This window comes from Grampus griseus (assembly GCF_964374135.1).
Source record: "Grampus griseus genome assembly, chromosome: 2".
Taxonomy (NCBI): Eukaryota; Metazoa; Chordata; class Mammalia; order Artiodactyla; family Delphinidae; genus Grampus; species Grampus griseus.
In genome coordinates, this window is record NC_139018.1 from 47533405 (window position 1) to 47558604 (window position 25200).

A 25200-nucleotide genomic window follows, 5' to 3' on the forward strand; every position below is an offset into this window, starting at 1 on the left:
AAAACTCTCTAAATTACTTTTTCTCATTAAAATTTCCTGTAACAACAACAAAAAAAAATTTCCTGTAACAGGGAGAAGGACAAATGACTAATTATATTCTTCAGCCCTATTTTGGGTGTTTGGATTCTCTCTTGAAGCTGCTGGGGTTTTTTCCTCTTCGGTTGACTTTCTTCATAAATTTTAATTTGGGGGCAGTGGTTATGAGAATTAGAAACTTTTAAACTTTTGAAGAGCCATCCAATGCCTGCGTATGTAAGAGGTTAGCTGAACTGATTAGATAATATTGTAGAATTAATAAAATCAAGATCACAGGGTATATCATTAATCTTGGTTCAGATATCCCAAATGAATGTAGTTGGTCACAAAGGGATCTAGTGTTTCTATTCTTACATGGTAGGAGTCTTAAAATCAAGGCCTTCAAAAGTAAAAACTATTAACAAATGTTGCTTTTAAAGGAATTTATTTTATTGAAACATTAGCTTTTTCTACACCTCCCTTCATGTAGATTATAAATTAGGAAAATAACAAAATTTTAAGGGTTGGTTCACATTCTTATCAAAGCCAAGTCCAAAGCATTACATTATAGCTCCCTTTGAAAAGAGCATGTAATTTGATATCACTGCCTATTTCTTAAATTCTGTTGACTAGAATTACCTACAACCCATGTCTTGGGAGATTTTTATATGCATTTGCCACTAGTGTGGTCCCCAGAACTGCTGAGTCTGAAACTCTGGGATGGAGCCCAGCAATCTGTATTTAACAAGCCCTCCAGACCCAATACATGGTTTCAATAGCTTTAACCAGACCTCAGTATTGCAGTATAGAGCTCTGTGATGTCAGCAATCAGAAAGAACATTGCACCTTCATTCATGTCACTGCTAACCCAACCAAGCATGAATGCTCAAATAATTTCCAGTTTGTATCTGCTAAAGAATGTTCAGTGAAACCTAGTGGAGGCTAAAGATTGAAAATGGAAGCAGTATATAATGTTTGTTTGTCTGAATAACAGCTGACATATTAAGAAGGACTGAAGTGAGAAATTGAATATCAGGCAGGAATTTTATAACTAAATAGTAGTAAGCAATGATAGGAAGAGGAGAGGACTGCCTTAAAAGTCAGGTCAGGGCCCCGTATGAATGAATTTGAGTAACAAAAGAACCTTGTTCTTCTCACTTCATAGAATATTTCAGTAATATTTGTTAAAGCTAAATTTCAAGAAAGCAGTTTTACAAAGAAAAATGGCTATGATACTCTCCACATTATTAACCTCTAAACCTTAAAAAAGTCCTGCTTTTTAAAAACAACTTTTGCTGTTATCTATATTACCAACTTAGTGGGAATTTTGGAATATCAAGTAGACCAACATAAGCTTTTTCTTTTGTCACACAATGGGCTTTCGTTACATTACCCTTATCTAAATGCATAAAGTGGGACTTCCTGGCAGTGCAGTGGTTAAGACTTCACCTTCCAATGCGTGGGGTGCGGGTTCCATCCCTGGTCGGGGAGCTAAGATCCCACATGCCTCACAGCCAAAACACCAAAACATTAAAAAAAAAAAAAAAAAAAGCAATATTGTAACAAATTCAGTGAAGACTTTAAAAATGGTCTACTTCAAAAAAAAAATCTTTAAAAGAATGCATAAAGTAATAGTATATATATGTTGCATATACAATATGTTAGTAACCCTGTTACCATAAACTCAGATATTCTTTTCCTAAAACTTAACTGTGGCTTAAAAACTACAAGGTACAAGACTTTAGAATTGCATATGAGTCCATTGCAATGAAGAAGAAATATCCAGGACTCTTTGGAAATCTACTAGAATGAATCTGCATGGAACTTTTTTTTAAATCTCTGGAACTGCTGGCTTTAGTAATTGGTTTAAGGACTATGAAAGGATCTGTGTGGGTAACATCTGCCTTTATTCTTTAGTGCTGATATGGATTAAAATATTACATATACCTTTACTTCATTTCCTGTAGGGTTCTGAGTTAATTTTAATAACCTAGATACATTTGGCCAGTAATATGTGTTTTTCTTCCTTAGTGTATTTGAGTTTAGAAATAAAGTTTATAGTAGTCAGTGATTACTCTAATTTGATGTTTTCTTATTTCAAACAGCTAGTTAAAGGCCTTCAGCAAGAGCTGAATCGATTATATTCCCTTTTCTGTTCTCGGAATCCAGACTTTGAAGAAAAAGGGGGTAAAGTCTCAATAGTGTCACATTCCTTGGGATGTGTAATCACTTATGATATAATGACTGGCTGGAATCCAGTTCGACTCTATGAACAGTTGTTGCAGAAGGAAGAAGAGTTGCCTGATGAACAATGGATGAGCTATGAAGAACGTCATCTTCTTGATGAGCTCTATATAACTAAACAACGGTAAAATACCCTAATCTCTTAAAAGAATTTAAAATGTCTTCATGGAATCACTGGACTTCTTAGGTGAAAACTTAAGATTTTCATAGTAAAGAAAAAAATACATTGTTTCGGGTACAAAGATTATTGAATAACATGCCTAATCAAGCTAGAGACTTAATTTTCTTACTAATTAGGTGTTTTCCTATAGTATGGAATGAATTATTCTTCCATCTTGCTCTTTTTCCTTCTGTCTTTTCTTCACAGTTTATTAGGAGTGAAATCTAAAACTTATTCCAAGCTGAGTCACTTTGTAGAATCCATACTGAAAATGTTTACTAGCTTGTAATCCTTCATAGTTTTACTGATCTTAGAGATGGGCCTTCACCTTTCTTATTATTCTGAAAATAATTTTAAAGCCCTTTTTTTGTTGACATACATATTTTTGACAGATTTTATAATTATCATTTGCAGCCTTCCTGATACTATCTTTTTTTTTTTTTTTTAAAGAAGATGTTGGGGGTAGGAGTTTATTAATTAATCAATTTATTTTTTGCTGTGTTGGATCTTCGTTTCTGTGCGAGGGCTTTCTCTAGTTGTGGCAAGGGGGGGCCACTCTTCATCGCGGTGCGCGGGCCTCTCACTATCGCGGCCTCTCTTGTTGCGGAGCACAGGCTCCAGACGCGCAGGCTCAGTAGCTGTGGCTCACGGGCCCAGTTGCTCCGCAGCATGTGGGATCCTCCCGGACCAGGGCTCGAACCCATGTCCCCAGCACTGGCAGGCGGATTCTCAACCACTGCGCCACCAGGGAAGCCCCTGATACTATCTTTTAATTCTTTGCTACATTCCTATCTTCATCTCTAGTTACATGCTCTTTTGTTCTCTTAATGATCATCTGATTGATTCTAATAGAACAGTGAAAAGTCACTCATTTTGATAGTTAGAATTATATAAAAACAACAATTTAGCTGACTTAAATTTTCACTCAGGAAGCGTTGAATTTATTTTTGTCTCATAGAAGTTGTCTAAGGATTTCATTTAGAATTTTATTAAGTACCATAGGAAAAATATATAAATTTTTTAGTGTCAGAAATAATTGATAGTTTTGAAAGAAAATGTCATGTTGGCAAGCCTCAGAGCCATATTTTAGACATAAAATCCAGTAAAACAAATTTAACAGACTTAGATACAGAACATTGTAATAGGAAAAAGTTGATATAACCCAAATGTTCATCAGCAGAGGAAGGTTAAACTGTGGTTTATCTGTATGATGGACAATTACAGTTGTTGTAAAGACTGAAGTAGGTCAGGAGACAAGTGAAAAGATTGCTAAGATTCATTATTAACTGTAGAAGAAGGAAAGATATAGAATAGTGTATGTGGTATGAACACTTGCTGTGTTTTTTTTTTAAAGATGTATATATGCTTGTATGTACCTCACATTTTACTAAAGGTTTCCCCAAAAAAGCTATTAACAGCATGTATTGGACGAATAGGGGTACTTTTACTAATTATTTCATAAACTTTTTGTTTTAGCCCTTTTTTTTTTTTTTTTTTTTTTTTTCTGGCCGCTCCACACGGCTTATGGGATCTTAATTTCCCAACCAGAGATCAAACCCGCACCCCCTGCTTTGGAAGTGCGGAGTCTTAACCACTGGACTCCCAGGGAAGTCCCTTCATAAACTTTTAGACTTTCTGTACTACAGCAGGTACATTTATTAAATTCTGTCAATAAGGATTAATTTGAGGGATTGGATGATGGGTCATTATTTTATTCTTTATGCTTAGTGAACTGGTAAACATCTAATACTTATGAAATTATAAATATGAATGTGTACATAATCTCATACTCCTTTCTAGGCTGAGAGACATAGAAGAACGGCTACACGGATTGAAGGCATCATCTATGACACAAACACCTGCCTTAAAATTTAAGGTAAGGAAAGACAGGTGATATTTTCATTGTTGATCTCAGGGTTTTTTTCAAACATCATTTGAAGCATGATGTTAGGGTTCAAATGAAATCCTAATTATTCTTTCAAATGATTTTTTTTATTTAACAGTTACAGTGTGTTGGACACTGCTGGTTTCTGGGTTTCACTAAGAATGGACAAGATGGTTTCCTAGCCCTCAAAATATGTAACACAGTGTTACCGGGTCTATTGGCAGTATAAAGAATGATGTATGCATAAGAAGGAGGTTTAATTTTGCCTGTAAATGTTTACAAATGAATGACATTTTTACTTAATCTCAGTAAATTGGATATTGCCAAGTAGAGGAAAGGAGAAATGCTGCTCTGTTCTTGAAAGAAACAGCATAAACAAAGGCGTGGAGGGATATACCTTCATAGTACGTCCAAGAAACACCAAATAATCTTAAATAGTGAGAAAAGAAAAACAGATCTGGTAAATATCTAATATTTAGAATTTAACAAATCTCTGTGACCAACTAGTGGTATATGGTAAGAAAAATAACTGGAATTATATCAGTGATGATTCCAGGGATGGAAAGCTGACATTTTAATCAATAAGAACTGTATGATAAAAGCACAAGATGAGGTGCACACAGTTAGTTTGGAGCAAAGTGAGCAAACCAGTTTGGCTAGACTATACAGGATAAAGGGCATGGAGGCTGTAGGAAAGCAGGAAGAGCTAGAAAAAGAGACCTTATGTGAGCATTGGAATAGAGCTGTCGAAAGCAATGGTTTAGAAAAATAAAAAGTTGCAGAGAGACATTGACATTGACCTGACCATTGGAGAAGACACAGCCTATACCTGAATAACAATTTGTTTGCAGTGTTAAATGCAACATGACATAAGTTTCCTAATACTCATTTCCAGTTGAATATATGCCCACGTCTAGTGTACTATATTGTTTCTTCTTGATATCTTTTATCATGGGAACTTAACATACAGGTTAAGTGATGGAATGATGCAAAAATTCTTATTGAATCTATCTCTATGACTTATAAAGGTTTTTTTTTTTTTAACTTATACATTTAAAAGCCATATGGTAAAGTTATAAGATACATTTAAAAGCCATAAGGTGGGAGGGAGACGCAAGAGGGAGGAGATATGCGTATATATGTATATGTATAGCTGATTCACTTTGTTATAAAGCAGAAACTAACACACCATTGTAAAGCAATCATACTCCAATAAAGATGTTAAAATATAATAATAAAAATAAAATAAAAGCCATAAGAGCATGGTCTTTGGAGTCACCCCCCACCTGGAATTTGAGTTCCATCTCTACCACCATTATTATGTATAATCAATGTTAAATATGTAGCATTGATCTGATAGTAAAAGTAAACTCTTCTATTTCATGTCCTGGGTTTTGTACTAGAGAGTTGAGTACAATCCACTAAGTATATTATTATCTCAAAATTCAGTTATCACATTACGAGAATTGATGCCCTATAATTGTGTATCCTTCTAACACATAGTCATGTAGTCTAATAATATGAATTTTTAATTTAATTACTTACAGAGAAAAAAATATAGAAATCTGAAATTTAAAAAGGAATATATGATGAATTAGCAAATTAATATTTAGTACTCCTGAGTTCTAAAAGCAACAGAGGTCTTTCTATGCCTGTTAACTGGCAGATGGATTTACTTTCATAAATAAAAGTGTTAGATTTGTCACACATTACCATTGAACTTTCAAAAGAGGAAAAAAATGTCAACAAACATTGATCTAGAGAGTGGGAAGCTTTGGTTGTGATCATGAGGCTTTGCCACTAACTAGTTGTGTAACATTAGCCAAATCAAAATCAGTTAACGTCTCTGAATTCATCTGTTTATTCATCTCTAGATGAGGCGGTTAGACTAAATGTCTAAAGCTCTTCTTCACCTTTAAAATTATTTGATGGATATAGATAACACTAAATCAATCGTTACTCTTATCTGAGAGAGAATAATTCCTTTGTGTGTTTGTCTACCAAACTGCAAACCAATCATAAACAAAGAAAGAAAAGTTGGCATATCCAATTCTTTATTTCTTGTCTTAAATTCTCAATTACCTGTTAGGTGTGTTACAGATACCTTAAACTAATTATGAACAAAAACATGATTTACTTAGAGTATCTGTTACAATTAATGGATTAATTAATATCTTCCCAGTCAGCCAGACCCAAATCTTGTGAATTGCCTCTGGCACCTTCCTTATCCCCATCTCCATTCATTCATGTTGATTCCATTCCATCCTAATCTCTCAAATTTCCATTTCTGAATGGAACAGCTTGTCCTCTTGGGTGCAGATTATCTTTTGCCTAAACTCTTTCAATAGTTTTCTAACTTGTCTCCAAGTCACTAGCCTCTTAATTTTCCAGTTCATTCACAAGCTGCTACCAGATTTACTAACCTACTAAAACATGGGTCAAATCCTATTGTCTTTCACTACCTGTAAAATAAATTAAGCCCAACTCTTTTAGTCAAACAGTCAATGTTCTGTACATTCTCATTCCAAGCTACGTTTTCCCCACACTCAATTTTCAACCATATCAGGTTACTTTTATTCTCTAAATTAAGCCAGTTTCTTTCCTCCCTCTGCTTTAGTTCATGTGGTTCTATCAGTATGGAATATCCTTCCAGCCCCAGTATATCCCAACCCCAACTTTGGAACTTTGGAAATCCTTTTCATCTTTTATGGCCAGTGCAAATGCTTCCTCCTTTGTAAAGCCCTCAAAGTTGGGATTAATTATTCCTTTGTCTACTCTCCTGTAGCACGCTTTCCCTCTATTATGCACTATTTTATTCCGCCTCTCCCGCAGGATTGTAAACTCTGAGTGCAGAAGCTCTGCCTTATTGGTCTTTATATGTTTTAGAATACCTAATACACTATTACTTTACACAAAATAGTAGCTTAATAAATCTTCCTTCTCCTTATTCTCATTCTTCATTTTCTATTAGATTTAAAGATAAGGAAGTTGCTCCTGGATAGACTGTTTAGAATAATTAATGGTTGTTATATAGTTAATAAGTAATGCAGATACCATCTAGACAAAACTCATTTAAAAAGATATATATTTGGAGATAAATTTATTATCTGTATTTTACCATATATTATGTTGTACCCAAATTCTTTGAAAAACACTTCACTACTTTTAAAATTTAGGATGACTTTATCATTGTAGGTTGAAAATTTCTTCTGTATGGGATCCCCGCTGGCAGTTTTTTTGGCATTGCGTGGCATCCGCCCAGGAAACACTGGATGTCAAGACCATATTTTGCCCAGAGAGATTTGTAACCGATTACTAAACATTTTTCATCCAACAGATCCAGTGGTGAGTTGCAAATATGGACATTTATCTCTCAGTATTAAATTTTTCCTAAGAGACTCTGTAAGAAATCTTTCAAGGTACTGCTGAATTTATGAGAAAGCGTTCATTTACAGACATCTCTTGTAGATACTGCGTTTTTTTTACAAACAAGGTTTGTGGCTACCCTGCGTTGAGTAAGTCTATTGGTGCCATTTTTCCAACAGCATTAGTTTTTAATTAAGGTATGTATGTTGTTATTGTAGACGTAATGCTGTGGCACATTTAACAGATATAGTGTAAACTTAACTTTCATATGTACTGGGAAACTAAAAACTTTGTGTGATTTACTTTATTGCAGTGATCTGGAACCAAACCTGCGGTATCTCCAAAATATGCCTTTATCTATTACATTTGCATGAGTTCATATTTTTAAAATATTTGTTCTTTGATTAGTTTAGGGATCAGGAAATAAAATACCTTAAAGATGTTCTGTTTATGTTGTATATATAGGATGAAAGCATAATGTAAAAATATTATCTTTAGACAATCCAAAAGACAGGAGTCATCTGGACTTTCAAACCTTAACCAGTTGTAATACCAATAATGTAGCAACCATAAATTTTAAAAATCTCACTTTAAATACTTTTTTCTCTAAAGTATGCTGCAACATTGAAATGTGATTGGTAGATCCTCTTAGAAATGAAAATATTTAAATATTATGTATTAAACATAGAAAAGTGGAAGAATTTATTTTAGCTTGGTGGAATTATGACATTTTGGATTTTTACATTCTCTGTATGTTTGTACTGTAAATAAATTTTTTAATGTAAATACTCCTAGGATCTGTCTGCATCCAGGTAACCAGTTTAACACCAAGTATGATTTTTGGATGAGAAAAATTCTTCCTTAAATCCTCTTGGGGACAAGGCTAGATATAACTAGATTTAAGACAAACTATTTTAAATAGCATTTATTCTCTGAAAAATAGCTTTATATAATTCTATAAAGTCTTTTAAAAGATCTTTAGCTAGTACCAAATAAATATAACATTGACCAAACACCAGAATTTTAGAAAATTTCTCATATGTTAAAGAATCAAAACGGTTATATCTAAGAAATTTCACTGAAATGGAATCTAGTATTAGATTCAAATACTGACTGCACGATCTTGGCCAACTCACTTCTGAGACTATTTCTTATCTATATGATGCAGATGATAATATTTTACCTCATAGGGTTATTAGGATTAAGTAAAATGTGTGCAAAACACTCAGTTAGACCTTGAGTATTTTGTTAATATGCATTCATTTAACTCACTCTTCTATAACTTGAAGGTGAACTTGAGATCATAGGTGAACTCTAAACTTTCAGTATATACCCTATACTTTGTACAGTCTTAAACTTTGTTATTCAGTTGGCCCTTGAACAACTCAGGGGTTGGGGTACACCCTGTGCTCAGTCAAGAATTGGGGTGTAATTTTACAGGAAGCCCTCTGTATCCACGGTTCCGCATCCACAGATTCAACCAACTGCAGATCATGTAGTGCTGTAACATGTAATTATGGGGGAAAAAAATCCACGAATAAGTGGGCCCACGCAGTTCAAACCTGTGTTGTTCAAGGGTCAGCTGTATTATAAAGGAGGGTTCCAAACTTATTATTACAAATTATTTTTATTATTCATTTTATAGTTCTTCTGTGAAAATTTATTCTAAATAGCTTATGTCAGAATTGTGCTAGGCAGTTTTTCCAAAGTTATCTATTCTTCCCAACATCCTTGTGAGGTAGTAGGAAGTGTTATCTCCTTTCTATAGCTCAGGAAACTGAGGCTCTGAGACCTTGTGACTTGGTGAGTGTCATATAGTTAATTAGTGACAGAGGCCAGAATATGAACTCAGGGAGTTCTGATGCCAAGTCCATTGGCTTTTCTGCTGTATCATTCCTACTTCACATTAGACAAATGGTCTTATACCATCATCTCGTGTTTGTTACTATATGAATCTACTTGAAAGTAGGGCTTACTGGGAGCTTAGATATTAAACATTGACGTTATTTGCTGTGTTCCAGGTTACTGCTTACTGCTTCAGTTTTGTTTGTGAGACTAATATAAATCTAATTGCTGGATGATATCAGAACACAATAAAAATGAATATTTCTCTGAAAAACAAATGAGTGGGCACTATTAGCCTAGACTAATTGTTTTTTTATAATCTCATCAAGGATCTATAATTAGACAAACTACATATTATTAACAGTGAAGAAATAAGAACGCATGTTAAGAATATCAGGTTTTTAAACATTTGCTAAGGTCTACTGAGCATGCAATAAAATGAGAATGAACAGTTTACTAAAATCCAAGCATTGTACCTTAATGTTTTGTTTCTTTGAATTTTTTTTTTAAATCAAGGCTTATAGATTAGAACCGTTAATACTGAAACACTACAGCAACATTTCACCAGTCCAGATCCACTGGTATAATACTTCCAATCCTCTACCTTATGAGTATATGAAGCCAAGCTTTCTTCACCCAGCAAAAGAACCTACCTCAATTTCAGACAGTGAAGGCATTTCAACAATACCAAGCCCTGTGACTTCACCAGTCTTGTCCCGTCGACACTATGGGGAATCTATAACAAATATAGGCAAAGCAAGCATATTAGGTAATTTCTTTTCAGTATTCCTTATCAATGAATTTAAGCACTTTTATATAGACATTAAATTTTAAGTACTTGGAAATACCCTATGTATTACAAAACATCCAACAGTTAATCCTTATGGTTAGTGTTAACCACCTTCTCACTGTTCATATTTGAGGGCAAAAGCCCTAGAGTTCTCTTAATTAGATCAGATCCTGTAGTTAAAGAATATGAGATAGCTGGATGCACAAAAAAAGATCGGGGAATCAAGTCCCTCATTTTAATCTTGGCCCCATCACTTACTGTGAGATCTTGGGAAGTCACGTAGTTTTTAATGCTCTGCTTCCTCATCCATGAAATGAGGGAGTGCTTGAGTACTAAGGGTGCCCCTGCCGACCAGTTCTCTGATCCCTGTCCTAAAAGTCTCTCGAAATATGTGTCCTTCCTGAGGGCAACAAGGGTATTTAATTTCTCTTTGAATGATCTCCAGTACCAGCCACAATGGTGTAGCGCCAGAGTTCAATTCTGTGCCACTTTAGTTTGTCCATTGCTTTTGGTTACAAGTTGCCTTAGTATAAAATGCCACAAGATGGCACTATAAAAAGGCTTTATCTGCTGGACTCATTGATACTTGACTTCGTCATAAAGATTGTTTATTCATAGCTTTTTATAACATATCCACTTAACCTCAGGAGTAAGCATATCAATAGTGAATATATGCCCATGTGAATGGCATGGTTCTTTTTATTAACATTTGTAATCTTACGAAATACTTTAAAAAACAACGATCACGAATAAAATAGAATCTTTACGCCTTTGTAAGCTATATTCCTGGAGTTTGTACAACTCTTATTCTATTCAACACCATTTTTATTTAGAAACCTACAATATAAATTGTAATTTTCTTACGTACCCACCCTGGAAAAACGTGACTAGGGCTTAGTCCCTCTGCCAACTGGCTGTAAATATGGGTGGTGCTCTTTAGCCTGGTGTGTGGTGTAATTCAGCAGAATGACTGCCCTGTTTTGTGAAATGTAGGGGCTGCGAGCATTGGAAAGGGACTTGGAGGAATGTTGTTCTCAAGGTTCGGACGTTCATCTGCATCACAGCCATCTGAGGCATCAAGGGACTCTGTGGAAGACGAGAAGAAGCCGGTTGCCTCACCTCCCACGTCCACTGTGGCAACGCAGACCCTTGCACATAGCAGTTCTGGCTTTCTTGACTCTGCATGTTAGTTCATACTGTTCTTTACAGGTTTACACCGTTCCTTTTTAAAACGTGCGGAGCACAGAGGGTTAAGATATTAACACTAGCAGTCAACTCTTAATCTAATCTAACGCCTGCCTTAGCTTTTAAAGAAGCAATGCTTTTTCTTCTACTTACATTTTTAGGAATAATCCCTAGGTAAATGCATTTTTACTCTCTGCGTTGGTGAATTAAGTAAAGAGCATTAATAATCAGGGCCTTATGGCACAGAGGTGTTACACATCAAGCATAAAACAAATCTCTTTGTGGTAAGCACTCCCTGATTTTTCTAAAGTGGTTTTTTGTTTTTAATATGGTCTTCTCAGCCTTAAAAATTCATGTAATTGCTTCAAATCTATGCTGTATTTTCTCTTGATACTTTTTAAAACTGCTATGCCAAAGCTGTCCTGGTGCTAATCCCTCAGTTCCCTTCATCCAACCGAATTATAAAACCTTCAGAACTTTAATTGTATTGGAACCACTGTATCGCTTCCAATCCTATCCCAGCTACCTTTTGTAAAATAGATACTCAAGAAATGAGTGAATGAAAGGATAATTATACTGGACTTATATTAGAATGGAGCTTTATTTAATTTTTTCCAGTGGATTTATAAGGTCTAAACTCCTGAATAGTTGTGAAACACTAATACACTTAGTATATATTTACTTCCAAGGATGTAAACTTGAACCTTATTTTTAAATGTCCAGTAAAATAAGACTAATAAGTCAAGTCCTAGTTTTCCATTGACTTACATAAGGAAATGTTGACTCTGAAACTAGCTACTTCCTTTCTGTAACTATAGCAAGAAAATTTTATTTTCTTCCTCTAAAAATCTTTAAACATTTCATTTCAGATACTTAGAGCCTTGTTTTCTTACTGTGTCTGCTACTCTGAATTTTAAAACAACCAGCATTCATTGCCGTGCGACAGTCCTAGGGGCTGGATCTTTCTCCAGAGCCACCTCCACTCCATGATGAATTATCCTAGCCATTTCTGAGTTGGACATTCCTATTTGGGCCAATTCCATTTTTTTAACTTAATCCTATCTATGTCAGACTCTGAGTACTAAAAATTTTATAGTTGCAAGCCTTTTGAACACTGCCTAGAAAATTCATTTCAGATTTTGATATTTGTACAAAATTCATAGTTTTCTTATAAGAGTTCCTGTACTATTGCTGACTTAAACTCTCACTTCTGCTTACTATCAGAAATGAGATTGTGAAAATACAAAATTCTGTTATAACATGCAGATGTCAAAAGCAAACTAAACTTCTGAGGAAAAATAACTTCAAAGAATTTTGTAAAATGGCAGGTAAAAAGTCACAATTCCTTGTAAAGTTAATGCACAGCAATGATGCTAGTAACCATTAGGGTGAACGAGGAGGGAACAAGAAGAGCAGGGTATTTTGAGCCCAAGAGACGGGGTAATGAAGACATACAGAGAGAAGTCTATAGGGTCTGAGAGAAGAAACCTATCTTTTAGTTTTTCTACTATTTAATGTAGAAATTTCAAAGTGATAATAAAGAAGAAACCTATTTTTTCTTCCAGTACAAGTGAGTAGAGATGCTTAGATGTATTGCATTATTATATATTAATATCTTAACAGAATATGTTTTCTGTCATTCTAGCATATAAATTCTTTGTTGGTCCTAACGGTAAATTACTTGCCAACTATAGACTCAACTAACTGTGAGCTAATCATGATTTCTTAGTTTCATGTATTCATCTTTAGATACAGATTTAAAAAGCCCAACTTTTAAAATTGGACCACTACTACAGGAGAATTTATGCCTTTTAAATCAAATCCCCAAGATTCACCTTACTAATTCTTGGACTTGCTTCAGTAATACACTCTTCTATGTAATCCTGATTTAGACAAATTTCTTAAGTCATAATTGCTCTTTTGGCTATATGTTGCAAATCATAAAACCTTTCTTCCTTAAATCTTCTTTCTGGAATTTGGTCACTGTGATTAGGTGATTCTGGCTTCCTTTCTTCCTTCCTTCCTTCCTTTCTGCTCACATTTGATTGACTCAGTTCTTCTCGATAACCTTCATTCTGAAGCTACCAGCTTTGATTCTCTTGCTTTTTGAGGGTAAGATGGACACAGACTGTGAATTCATGATCAATCAGGTTTCTCTCTTTGAAGATTTAGTGTTGTCAGTTGAAACCATCTTACTGACATCAATTTGAAGCATCTTATATAGCTACTCTTCATTTCTTTTGAAAAGTATAGGCTTATTTCCAGTGGTTTTACTGTTTCATTTCTTGTACTCCCCTGTGTTTGTAACATATTATGAAAAGAATCTGTTTCTTTTAGCATTGTTTTGCCTCTAGGTTAGAACTTAAATGAACTATACATTTGGGAGATATTTGGGTGTTAACAGATTATGACATTATATTTCAGAGTTAATTATGCTTACATTTTCCATGAAAGAGCTCTTCACAAAAACCAACGTGTGTACTTCTTTATGTATGCTAGGTTTAATCAGCTTATTTGGGAGTATTGTTCTAACTTTTGGCCACTGCATCACTGAAGGCCATTTGTAACCATCAACCAACACTTTACAGCATCTTGTGTTTTTTTTTCACAGATTTCAGACTTCAAGAATCGTTCTTTAATCTCCCACAACTTCTTTTTCCGGAAAATGTAATGCAGAATAAAGATAATACCCTCGGTATGGTATATGTCAGGAATAGCATTCAGAGCACTATGAAAATGATCTACTTAGATTTCTCCCGCTCATTGAAAAATTGGATCAGTTCTATGAGATCAGCTTGAATGTTACCATTAATAGACTATTTTATATGTATTCTCTTCCTGTATTTTCTAATCTTAAATATAGTGGTCCAGAAACCCCCGAGTATTGATTAGACCCTTAATGTGCTAAAATATATGATACTCCTATATGCTTCTACAAAGAAGGAACCTTTTAGAGAGGGGAGAAAAGCATGAGGCCATTCTCTTTCTCCTCTATTGCCCTACAGCCTTCAAAGAGATTCAGTAGTCTTTTCATATAATATACTTAAAAGGATTTCATAGTATAAAGGATTTTATCATTTCTAATTATTTCAGATATTAATAACACTTCCCCTAGGGCTGTTGGTATGCCATAACTGATACTGATTTCAACACAAATATTTAATGTTCTTCAGAGGTGTAGGTTTGCTTTGAAAAAATTATTATTGGATGTAAGAGATATTTTTAGTCTCTTAATTTTCAGCAGATTCAAAATGTATCAGTAAAGATTAATCTTAGCAGTTTAAAATTATTTTCATCATTAACTTCTCATTCCTTTTTTTATAGCTTCTTTCTCTTTCCTTTTTTTTAAATATCGAATTTTACCTTTAACAAAAAAATAAGTTACAGGTGTTTCCTTGGATTTTTTAACCATATCTAATTTTATAATTTCTGTATTTATAATTGCTAATTTTCATGCATTTTTTCTATTTAAAAAAAAAATCTTACTTGATATAGATTCCAAAACAGTGTTTCAGCATAACAAGCTGATTTGGGTTTTGGGCTCTATAATAGCAGTTTGTGTTGATCTAACTCAGTGAAATCCCCTCAAGAAATGATCTTATATAAATGCTCTCTCTGGTCCCTGTTCATGTAATGGTCACTTCCATAGAGAAATAATTGATGTGTGCTTTTTGCATATTTAGTTGGAGAAAGGAAAATTAATCCACTTACACATTTGTCCTACATTCAAGTAGTCCTTTTTATTCACTACCTTAAAACCATCCCAGCTACCCAAGCAATTAGACCACTAATCATAATTGCACCACCCTGATCTGATTCAGATGGTATTATGTATATGGCTTCTGTTTTCTCTTTTCCTGTTTTTATTCATTCAACAATTTTACCATGAGCCAAGTAGGTAGTCACTAGAAAAGATACCAAGATGAAACAGATTTCAGTGCTGCCCATAAAGATTTTAAATGCTGGTGGGGAAGTTAAGTATTTTTTAGAGGGCATATATTCTAGTAGGGAAGGTAGATAACTACAGGAATAATTATAATATATGATAGAACGTGATGAGCCACATAACAGAGAAACAGGTAAAGGCCTCTGACAGTTCTAAGGAAAGAGAAAATGATTTAACCTGGAGAAATCAAAAAAAGCTTCGTGGAAGTAGGATTTGGACAAGCAGAGATGAAGAGACAGTGCAGAGAGAATAAACAGCATAAGCAGAAACACAGAAGTGGGAAACACAGAGTATGTAGAGAACCAGAAGTTAGTTTTGAGGAGAACTAAGGATGAGTGGAAGGGAGTAGTTCTGAATATGATCAGGAACATTTCTCCAACCAGATGGTAGAGGATCCAATAAATCTGGGCATCTCCAGGAGTTTCTTTATATTCAACCCATGAGCCTGTATTTACCCAAATAGCCCATCTGTTGTCAAATGTTAGGTATATGAATGTCTTTCAGGGTATATTAGTGTCGGGAAATTTGGGGGTTAGAAATGACAACTGATTATAAAACTCATTATGGAGTTTTTGTTGTTTTTTTCAAATAAAGGATGGTTAGAGAATATTCTTAAATATATTTGAAGCTATGATAAGTCACAAAATTTAAATATTCCTTGGATGTCAAACACCTAACCACATGAAATATATAGTCGCTCTGAGGCAGCACAAAAATAAGCAGACATAATTTATCAAGAACTCTGACCACAGTCTTTCTTATTGCAAATGAATCTTTCACCAGTCATTTGGAAAGCCAGTTTCCTTTACCTAGTACTTTAAGTGGTTTTCTTGGTATCTACCTAAAGCAAAAAATCATGCAATTATGACCATAATTGTTATTTACAAATAAGATAACTTTTAAGATTCATTACGTTTTTGAAAATTTCTCTCCAGGGAAGTTAAGACACTCCCATTAAATAGAAGAAGGCTGTCTAGTTAGTACACATTATAATACTAAGATGGTGACTTTCTATTCATATATTTTACTTTTCAACACCATATCCATGTTGACAGGCCTTGTGCACAAAAGAATTCTCTGCTGAAAGCACAGTGCTAATTGTTGATGATTGTTAAAAGCCAACAACCTTTTTTTCATTTTTACCTCTCTTCAATTGTTCAGGAATCTCATTCTTTTATCTTTTTCTTTTTTTTTTTTTTTTTTTTTTTCTTTTTGCAGATAGAGGAATTTTAGCACTTAGGCACTCGAGAGAGAGAAAGAAGGACAAAGTGATGATTTTATGTTCTTTCTTTTTGACCTAACTCAGTGAGAGAAACTCGGAAAAAAACTACTAACCTGTATGCTGCCACTCCTTCTTGATATGGTAACAATGAGAAAGTGGGTCCAAGGCAACTCCATGTAGATTTGGGCCAACTTTGGCCAAGAGCACATCTCATAGTACATATATTGATGGAATAGTGCTGCCATGTAGTAACCCCACTCCCTTGGGAATTCTGTGATCTACAGAAAGGGGGAAGATGAGACATAGGCCCTCTTACATACATACATCCACCTGTAAAACCAACACAAACGTGAGGTCAGCTGCAATGGCAGCCAGACTGCCTGGGGTAAACCTTTTAAGGAAGATGAGAGACTAAAATAGGTTCATCAGGTACAAGCTGGCTACCTAATTCCCATTTTGATGGGGACAACCTACAGATAAATAGAAAGGGATAGGGAGGGGCAATCTAGTTAGTGACACTTACTGAAGATCCTCTGGGTGATGAGAAGTACAAGGGCATATAATCTAATGGAACAATAAATTTATCATTTGAGCTTATAGTATATGAAAGGCAGTGTTGCACAGTAATAGCATATTAAGAATAAATTTCAGGGACATAAAATCAAAGTGGAGCCAAATAACACTAGTTGAAAATCTCCCTTTCTTTGACTTTAAAACAACAGTTCAACCTAAGACTTGGACTAGGAAGACATTCTACAGTGGCATTTAAAAGTGAATTCTTAGAAATAACTTGGTGTGGGCTTCACCAATTTTACTGTGTATGTTTCCCATCTCTTCTGTTTTTCCTCTTATTTCTCCTTTTTTTTCTTTATAACTAACTTCACCTTGACTCCTCTTCATGGTGCTCGAGAATTCATTTCCTCTTTTCATCTTCCTGTCTGTTGTGCCAGAATGTACCTACCAATTTAACACAAATGTCCCGTGGAATACAAAAGGTAAAAAATTAAGACATTACTATCCCACAGTTCCACATGTGGATTTCAACTATTTCTTATTATGGATTAGCTTATCATAATTTAAATGAAAAAAATACTTTGTATTTTGTTTTTAAAAAAACTTTGTGAAAAGCCTATGTTGATATATTTCATGGGGTTTTATAACCTTAACTGGGTAGATATTTTCTGACATTCTTTGTCAGAAAAGCACAATTGAATAGAAAATAACAACTGTAAATGCATTTTTAAATCACCAAATGGTATTGTCACAAAATACCTGTTTAAAATAAGCATTAGCTAAACATTTATGTGAAATCATTCTCTAAAATGATGTGATTTCCTATATGCAATTACCGAATTTCCAGGGTAAAGCAAAACCCAACTTTTTCTCCCACCCCCTTAGTTTTTGCCAGTTTTTACTTTTCACATCTGCTGGTACTCTGAACAAAGAGCATACTTTGAGTGTCTGAATAGTAGTGATTTCGGTGCTTTTTATTTTTAAGACAGACCCTTCAAAATATTGTATGTCTCATTGACAGTTTTAAAGGAGTTCCTGAAGATCAAATTATCGTTTTCTAAGTGTTTTATCTCTAAGGATTTGTTAGATGAACCGATCACAATCTTAGCGCCTTGATTTGGTAAGGTGGTTTTTCTCTAACACGTATTGCAGGGACTTTCTGTGTGTTTAGAAAAGACTTGAGTGAATTCACTGAATTGTTTGAAGACAGCACTGTTATAAAATGAAATCCTGCCTCTCAAGAATTACCATTGTTCCTCCCAGTTTAACTTTCCTGGCCACCTAGTGGATTCTTTTATTGAACAAACATTTAATGAGCGTGTATGTCCCAGGTGCATGTTAGGCTGTGCTGACAGGATAGAGACTAGGGTGTGTCGTGGCTGCCTTTGGGGAATTCAGCCAAGTGGAGAGGAAAACGTGGTAGGACTGTAATAGATGTTATCTTCCAACACGTCTCCCTGAGCCAGTTGATGTAGAGGGCCTCCCCAATGAAGGACCCTTTGAGTGCCCTGTTGCACTCCTGTAGGCATTGTTACGTGTAAGCCTGGCCCATCATTCTGCAAGAAGGCTGTTTGCCTTATTTTACGGATTAGGCACAAAGATTAAATGGGAAAGCCAGCATTTGAGCCCAGTTTCTTTATTCCAAATATACTATGTGATACCAAGCGAGATTTTTGTTTTCTTGCTTTATTATTCCATATTGACCTGAGCACACAAAGGAAAGGGTTCACCAAATAGAATCCTGAGCTGCTGAGGCTCTTGAGTATTTTTTCCTGTAAGATTAGAGTGGAAAGTCACTTTTTAAAAAATAGTAATAATAATTAGGAGAGTCACTTCTATTTGGTAAATTTTTATTCTCAACTCTAGTAAGTCTGTATAGAGCCAATCTTGTAATACTTATTCATTTGTTTGACTTCTTTTCTTTTTAGTGGAATTGGATCACAGAATTGATTTTGAACTCAGAGAAGGCCTTGTGGAGAGCCGCTATTGGTCAGCTGTCACATCGCACACTGCCTATTGGTCGTCCTTGGATGTTGCCCTCTTTCTTTTAACCTTCATGTACAAACATGAGCACGATAATAGTACAAAACCCAGCTTTGATCCAGTCTGAACTGTTGAAGGACATTAATGGCCCCAAACTGATTTTTTTCTGTTAAAATATATGTCAACATACGGAAGTTTCAGGTTTAAGTATGTTTCACTTTTGTTTAGGGTAAGAAATATTTGAATTTAGAAGCACTTTATTTTACTTTAAAAAACAAAGCAAATGTTCCGTCTGAAAGAAGTTATTTATAGTTTTCATCATTTTAAGTATGAGTCTGACAGAACCCCCTGCAGAGAATCAAGCAAGACCTGGAAGTAAGGAGGACTTGGGTGGACTGCAAGGTCATAGACCACAATCTAATTTCTCCCAAATATAAAGGCATATTAATGGGTTGAATCTAATGTATTAACCAAAATATGTTATAAATCTAAAATGATCAAGGTCCAGGGTATTCTACGTAAAGATCACAAGGTGGTATCATTGTTTTCGATTTCCATGAAAGCTTCCATTTCCACAATTTCTTTGAAACATGAGTGTAACAGATTTTAAATGTTTTGAATTTAACTTGTTTAGAAAAACTAATGCTAAAATAGAAACAACATTTTAACTATTTATAGTTTATTACCTCTGACTAATTGTTTTATGTCAATGTATGAAACATTACATTTTTTTAAATGTTTCCTTTGAACAATTTAAGAACCACATTTATTTTCTATAGTGTTAAGACCCTTTTTTCTCAGAACTCCATCTTTTTACTCTTCAGATGAATATATAGACACTGTGGCATACTTTCAGCATTTTTTTCATTAAAAAGTTGTAGTTTTACACAAATAACACTAGTTCAATTATTTTGAAAAAAAAATGAACTTTTTATTATGTCCCGTGTACCTCAGAGAAAGCTAAAGTTTTCTAAACTTGACATGGAATACTCCATAATGGGTACATTTAATAAACTTTACTGGAAAATTAGTAAACTTCTTTGGAGTAGGGAGTATGACAACTAAATTTTAAGTATATAAACGTCTGTGTGCCAAACAATTAACATATAAAAAGGGGATGGAGTGCCACTAACAAATTTTATTTTTAAAGTGTTTAAGGAATCGTAATTGAGACATAGACACAATAGTTCAGGATTCTGAGGCATTGAAAGAGTTTCCTCAGCTGTAATTTTTTCCACAGTGCTTTTCATCTGAGGAGCTCAAAGTGCTTTGCGATTTAATAACCTATGTAGTAGCTTCTTGAGGTAAGTAAATGAGCGTTATTCTCATGTTACATGTTAGTACACTAAGGCACCAAAACATTTAAAGTGCCTCGATTACAGAGCAAATCAGAGCTCAGACTGAAGACAGACCATATTCTTTTATGTGCTGTTCATTGATAATTCACATGTGACCTCTTGTTTTGCAAACAGTAATAATAACAGAAGTTGCAATTCATAATTTGGAGAAATGACTGTGAAGCCAGTACTTTACCCTACTCGTCATATACATTCTTGGGTTCTCACACTCAAAGAAGGAGTTACTTAGAGGGGATCAGTAGCCATCTCTGCCACAACCAACCCATACTTCTGAGAGGCTCCCACTGGGTTCCACTTAAGGTGCTGTCTCTGCTTATCTTAAGCTCCCCAGGAATCGTCAAACTGGGAGCAAAGTTGGTCGGTCGTACATCTCACCTTCTCCTTTCTTTTTAAGATGATAGAATCTTTGGATTACTTGTGGGTTTTACTCAGCACTGTCAGTCCTCTATGTGTTTTGGCCTTTCATTGAATTTGCACAACATAAAGCACTTCTTTTTAGTGCTTAAAAAGATCCCAAGGCTCCATGCCCAGATACGTGACTCACTAAGAAACTCTTGCTATAAAAGGCTTTTGATGCAATCTTAGCAAAGCTGAAGCAATGTCTTTCGAATTGAGAGATTCCTGTGAACTCAGGTCATTCTCATACCCTGTTTATTTCGTAGGTCTATTTAGTTCTCAGGAGAATTAAACTCATATCCCATATGACTTTATCATTAAAGGTATGTGAGCATTTGGGTGGTATGACACTCAAATGCCTAAGAGCTTTAAGGGATTCATTCTCTTTTTTTTTTTTTTTTTTTTTTTGGCTGCTCTGGGTCTTCGTGCGGCTTGCAGCTTCTCTAGTTGCAGGCTTAGTTGCGGTGTGTGGGATTTTAGTTCCCCAACCGTGGATTGGACCTGGACACCCTGCATTGGAAGCGTGGAGTCTCAACCACTGGACCACTAGGGAAGTCCCAAGGGATTCATTCTTAACCATTAGAATGTGAAGAGCCCCTTTTACCTGAGAGGAGTGAAAACCTAGCAAACCTTTTCATTTTGATATAGAGTAAAAAGAAAAGTATATTCCCATAGCTATAGGAATATATCTGCTTCCCTTTTTTCATATTGAGGAAAAAAATCCAATTTAACCACATGGAAGTTATTTGAGTTCTTGAAAACAACATTCAAAACCCCCTTTTCAAAATGAGATATTCTGGATTATTGGATAGGGGTTTTGTTTTCAATTCATTCTTTCATCAATAGAGATGGTGATTTTGATTTCACAGTACTCTTGTTTCCATGTCTCTGCATGTTATCATGGAATGTACTTGTATGTACTCAAGTAATATACAAAGTATGTGTAATTCTAGCTTGACTTAGAAGCTGAGTCAGTTACTGAGTAATATTTTGCAACTTTATTCCAACAAGTACTAAATTTTTGATACCATTAAAATTTTATTCTCTATTTTGTGTACCTGCTATGATGATTCTTCTGAGTACTGGTCAGATTGTTCACACAATTTTAATCCAGTTAGGTCCCCAAGAATTATTTAAACTTAGAATAAGGAGAATGTTTTGTTAGTTCATAACTTTATTTTCAACAGTAATTATGCTTGTGTTATAATCCAGTGTTACAGTATATTAGAACATATTATAAAATGTACTCAGTTTCTCATAGCAAGCCTTAGGAATCTTATGTTTGACTGCTGTTAAATACCATCTGTCAGCCTTTGGAAATTCTCACATTGAACGTTCTGTAGAAGCCCTCAGACAGTGACATGTAAACATTCATCTCATTCTCATTTTCTCTCTGTTGTTTCCTCGTTGAGGGCTGAAGCATTCAGGTCATATCCTTCCCCCAAAGAGTAAACAGAGGAAAGGAAACCATCAGTGGAGTGTCACGGCCAACTCCACAACTCCTTCCAGTGATGACACTTGAGCCCTTTAAGGTGGAATCGGACCAAACCTAGAAAGTTCACTGTAAGGCCTACAGTAGAGGGAAAAAAACTGAATTGCTTTCTGATTAGGTTAGTTAATATTTCTGTCTTCTCAGCTGTAGTGAGTAAGGCATTTGGACAATTGAGAAAACTAATTTGAGTGTTATGTCTTAACAATTGTTTGAATAATCTTTTGTTAGCATGGAAATGGGGCTAAAAAAGATATGCGATATTAAAGAAGAGTCAAGGCAGAGCTAAAAAGAGGATGTAGCAGTCATTGACTGGAGAAAGAACTAGAACTTGACCAGACAGTCTTGAGTGTTCGGTAGGTAACTTCTGTGGTTACTCTCAATTGTCTTTTACCCAGATTCTGCTGTCATCCCTGCACCTCAGGCCTCTGCCAGGAGTCAGATGGTCCTCTGGCTGAATTTGAAACACACACATTAAATCCTTTTATGGTTAGGTATGGGCAATGCATATAGTTTCCTGACATTTTATAATAACTTAGCTACATAGAAAAACTTTTGCTGTATCTACAGCAGATTTGGCAGGAAGCGCCTCAACTGAACTCTGAACTCTGTTACTTCTAGGATAGTCTAGGAAGCCTGCAGACCACACTGTCTCCTTTTGCAGTAGTCAGAGGGAAAGGAAGTTGCCAAGGAAATATGTGTAGTATTGAGCTTGGAGCAGTGTACAGAATGGCAGGATATAAAATTTCATCTCAAAGGTCTCATTTAGTAAATGTTACTGCTGGCATGATAACAGCCTGGGTCATATGCGTCCTATTTTAGTCTTCATTGGATGTTTGCAATGATTCAAAGGATCCTAAAATTTCAGGGTTTGTTCAGATTTTAGAGGTCATCTAGTCCAACCCTGTTTTAGTTTCATGTAAGCATTTAAATAGCATAAAGGTCATGAAAAGTGAAGTGAGGGGTGGCATGTTAGGTTCAGCCCAAAGACATTGAGAGACTACTCAGCAGTAGAGGAGGCAATTTGATGGTGTCTCTAAGGAAAAATGTCGTTGACCACAGTAGAATTCTAAAGCTGGAAGGGCTGTAGATAGCCTCATTTTCCAAAGCATGTTCTGGGAACTTCAGTAGATGTCGGTTCAGAAAATAAGTTTGAGAAATACCAAATTTAGAAGATTCCTTTACGGCAGGACTTTCAGGAGCCTCTGATGCGTTAAATGCAGTGTGAATCTATCTGGTGCTGTGGGGTGGAGGAGGGGGTTTTTCCAAACGTATTTAACCATAACTTTATATGAATATACTTAGAGAAATGCCATCACATTTAATTCCTGTATTTTACAGAGATGTATCGTTCCATTTGACAAGTGACCACTCCCACCCTATAAGGTCACATGGCCAGCCAATGACAGAGTCAGAATTAGAACCTATTCCCCTGATTCCCAGCTTCGTCTTACACCACAGTGCCTGTTTCCTTCCTATAATACATATGGAGCTCCTAAATGGCAGAAAGTACCTCGGAGCAGGGTGGGGTGTGTGTGTGTGTGTGTGTGTGTGTGTGTGTGTGTGTGTGTGTGTGTGTGTGTGTGTGTGTGTGTGTGTGTGTGTGTGTGTGTGTGTGTGTGTGTGTGTGTGTGTGTGTGTGTGTGTGTGTGTGTGTGTGTGTGTGTGTGTGTGTGTGTGTGTGTGTGTCTCCCCCAGCCCTCTAGCTGTAACCGGATGCTTTAGGAGCTGTGAGCTCTCAAAGAATGGCTCTAGGCTTGAGTTCCCCAGTTGGTCTCCTTTGTTCCCAGGCTCTCCTGAAAGAGTGCCCTACCGGGTCTGGATAGGCTTCCTTTCGTGTCTTAGATTCAAAATACCCCGAAAAAAAGAAAAGCAAAAGAGGAAATTTCCTGGCAGTCCAGTGGTTAGGACTCTATGCTTTCACTGCCGAGGGCTGGGTGGCACAATCAAAGAAAACGATAATAAGCAAAATAATGAAAAAAATAAGAGAAAGCCAAAATGCCCAGGATACATTGTATTAGTTTTCCATTCTAGTGACAAATACAAACTTGGTAGGGAAACAAGTTGCACAGTGTTAAATAATGTTTAATATTCCTTTTGTTTCCTTTCTATACTGTTTATATGTTGACCTTTTATCAATTCATGACAAGTAGAGCCCTTCTAAAACTGTTCCAACATAGGTTAACTAATAGAAATCTTAAAATTCAAGTACTATGTGGAGAATATGAGACGAGTTTCTGGTGTGTGTGCGTGTTTTCCCCAAAAACAGTCTCTTGGCAGGTAGTTACCATGAACTTTTCCTCGGCCTTTGTGTTTGAATAGGGGTGGGAGTGCACTTAGTATTGTCTGTTACCTTCTGGCTTTTCATTTATGTGTCACAGAGTGCATCTCGCTTCCTTCCCACTGTACAGTTGCCAGGCTGTGTTGGGAAGCTGTTCTTTAGGGAGGTTACATCTGGTCTTCTGTTGAAGAGTAAGATGAAAAACAAGTATGTTAGTACTTGACCTTTAGTACTTTCTCCTGGAAGACATCGAATATCTATGAGCTCCTTCATACCTTCCCTTGACGACACCCACACTCACTACCATCTCTGCTTGATCTCTCAAAATATTTGATTCCCCATGAGCTTTGTGATGGAAAAGTACAACCATTTTGTGGGTCTAAGGCTGTCGTAATAAATCCAAACTCCGCCAGTAAGAGTCTGGGAAGTTTTTTGTTTTTTGCTCTTAGGTACAATTCTCAGAGGCAGCTAACACTATGACTCTCTTGCGACCCTTACGTTGTTGCCTTTCTTTCAGCTCTA

The 25200-nt window shown here is 35.6% G+C and overlaps 1 protein-coding gene across 5 annotated transcripts in view; it reads left to right on the forward strand.

Annotated features, from left to right (window-relative positions):
* The window catches only part of DDHD1 (DDHD domain containing 1), a gene marked incomplete at its 5' end in the record, with an annotated part of 91385 nt that extends 69439 nt beyond the window's left edge, over positions 1-21946 (forward strand). For 3 of the 5 annotated variants that reach the window (XM_082648999.1, XM_082649000.1, XM_082649001.1), the window contains 7 exons: positions 2121-2383; positions 4220-4295; positions 7500-7649; positions 10032-10284; positions 11299-11490; positions 14102-14185; positions 19100-21946. In XM_082648999.1, coding sequence (XP_082505125.1) covers positions 2121-2383; positions 4220-4295; positions 7500-7649; positions 10032-10284; positions 11299-11490; positions 14102-14185; positions 19100-19281 — 1200 coding nt within the window. In that variant the 3' untranslated portion in view covers positions 19282-21946. The remainder of the gene's footprint in view (positions 1-2120; positions 2384-4219; positions 4296-7499; positions 7650-10031; positions 10285-11298; positions 11491-14101; positions 14186-19099) is intronic. The other 2 variants (XM_082649003.1, XM_082649002.1) reach the window with 1 other exon arrangement.
* Between the last annotated feature and the right edge of the window lie 3254 nt (positions 21947-25200).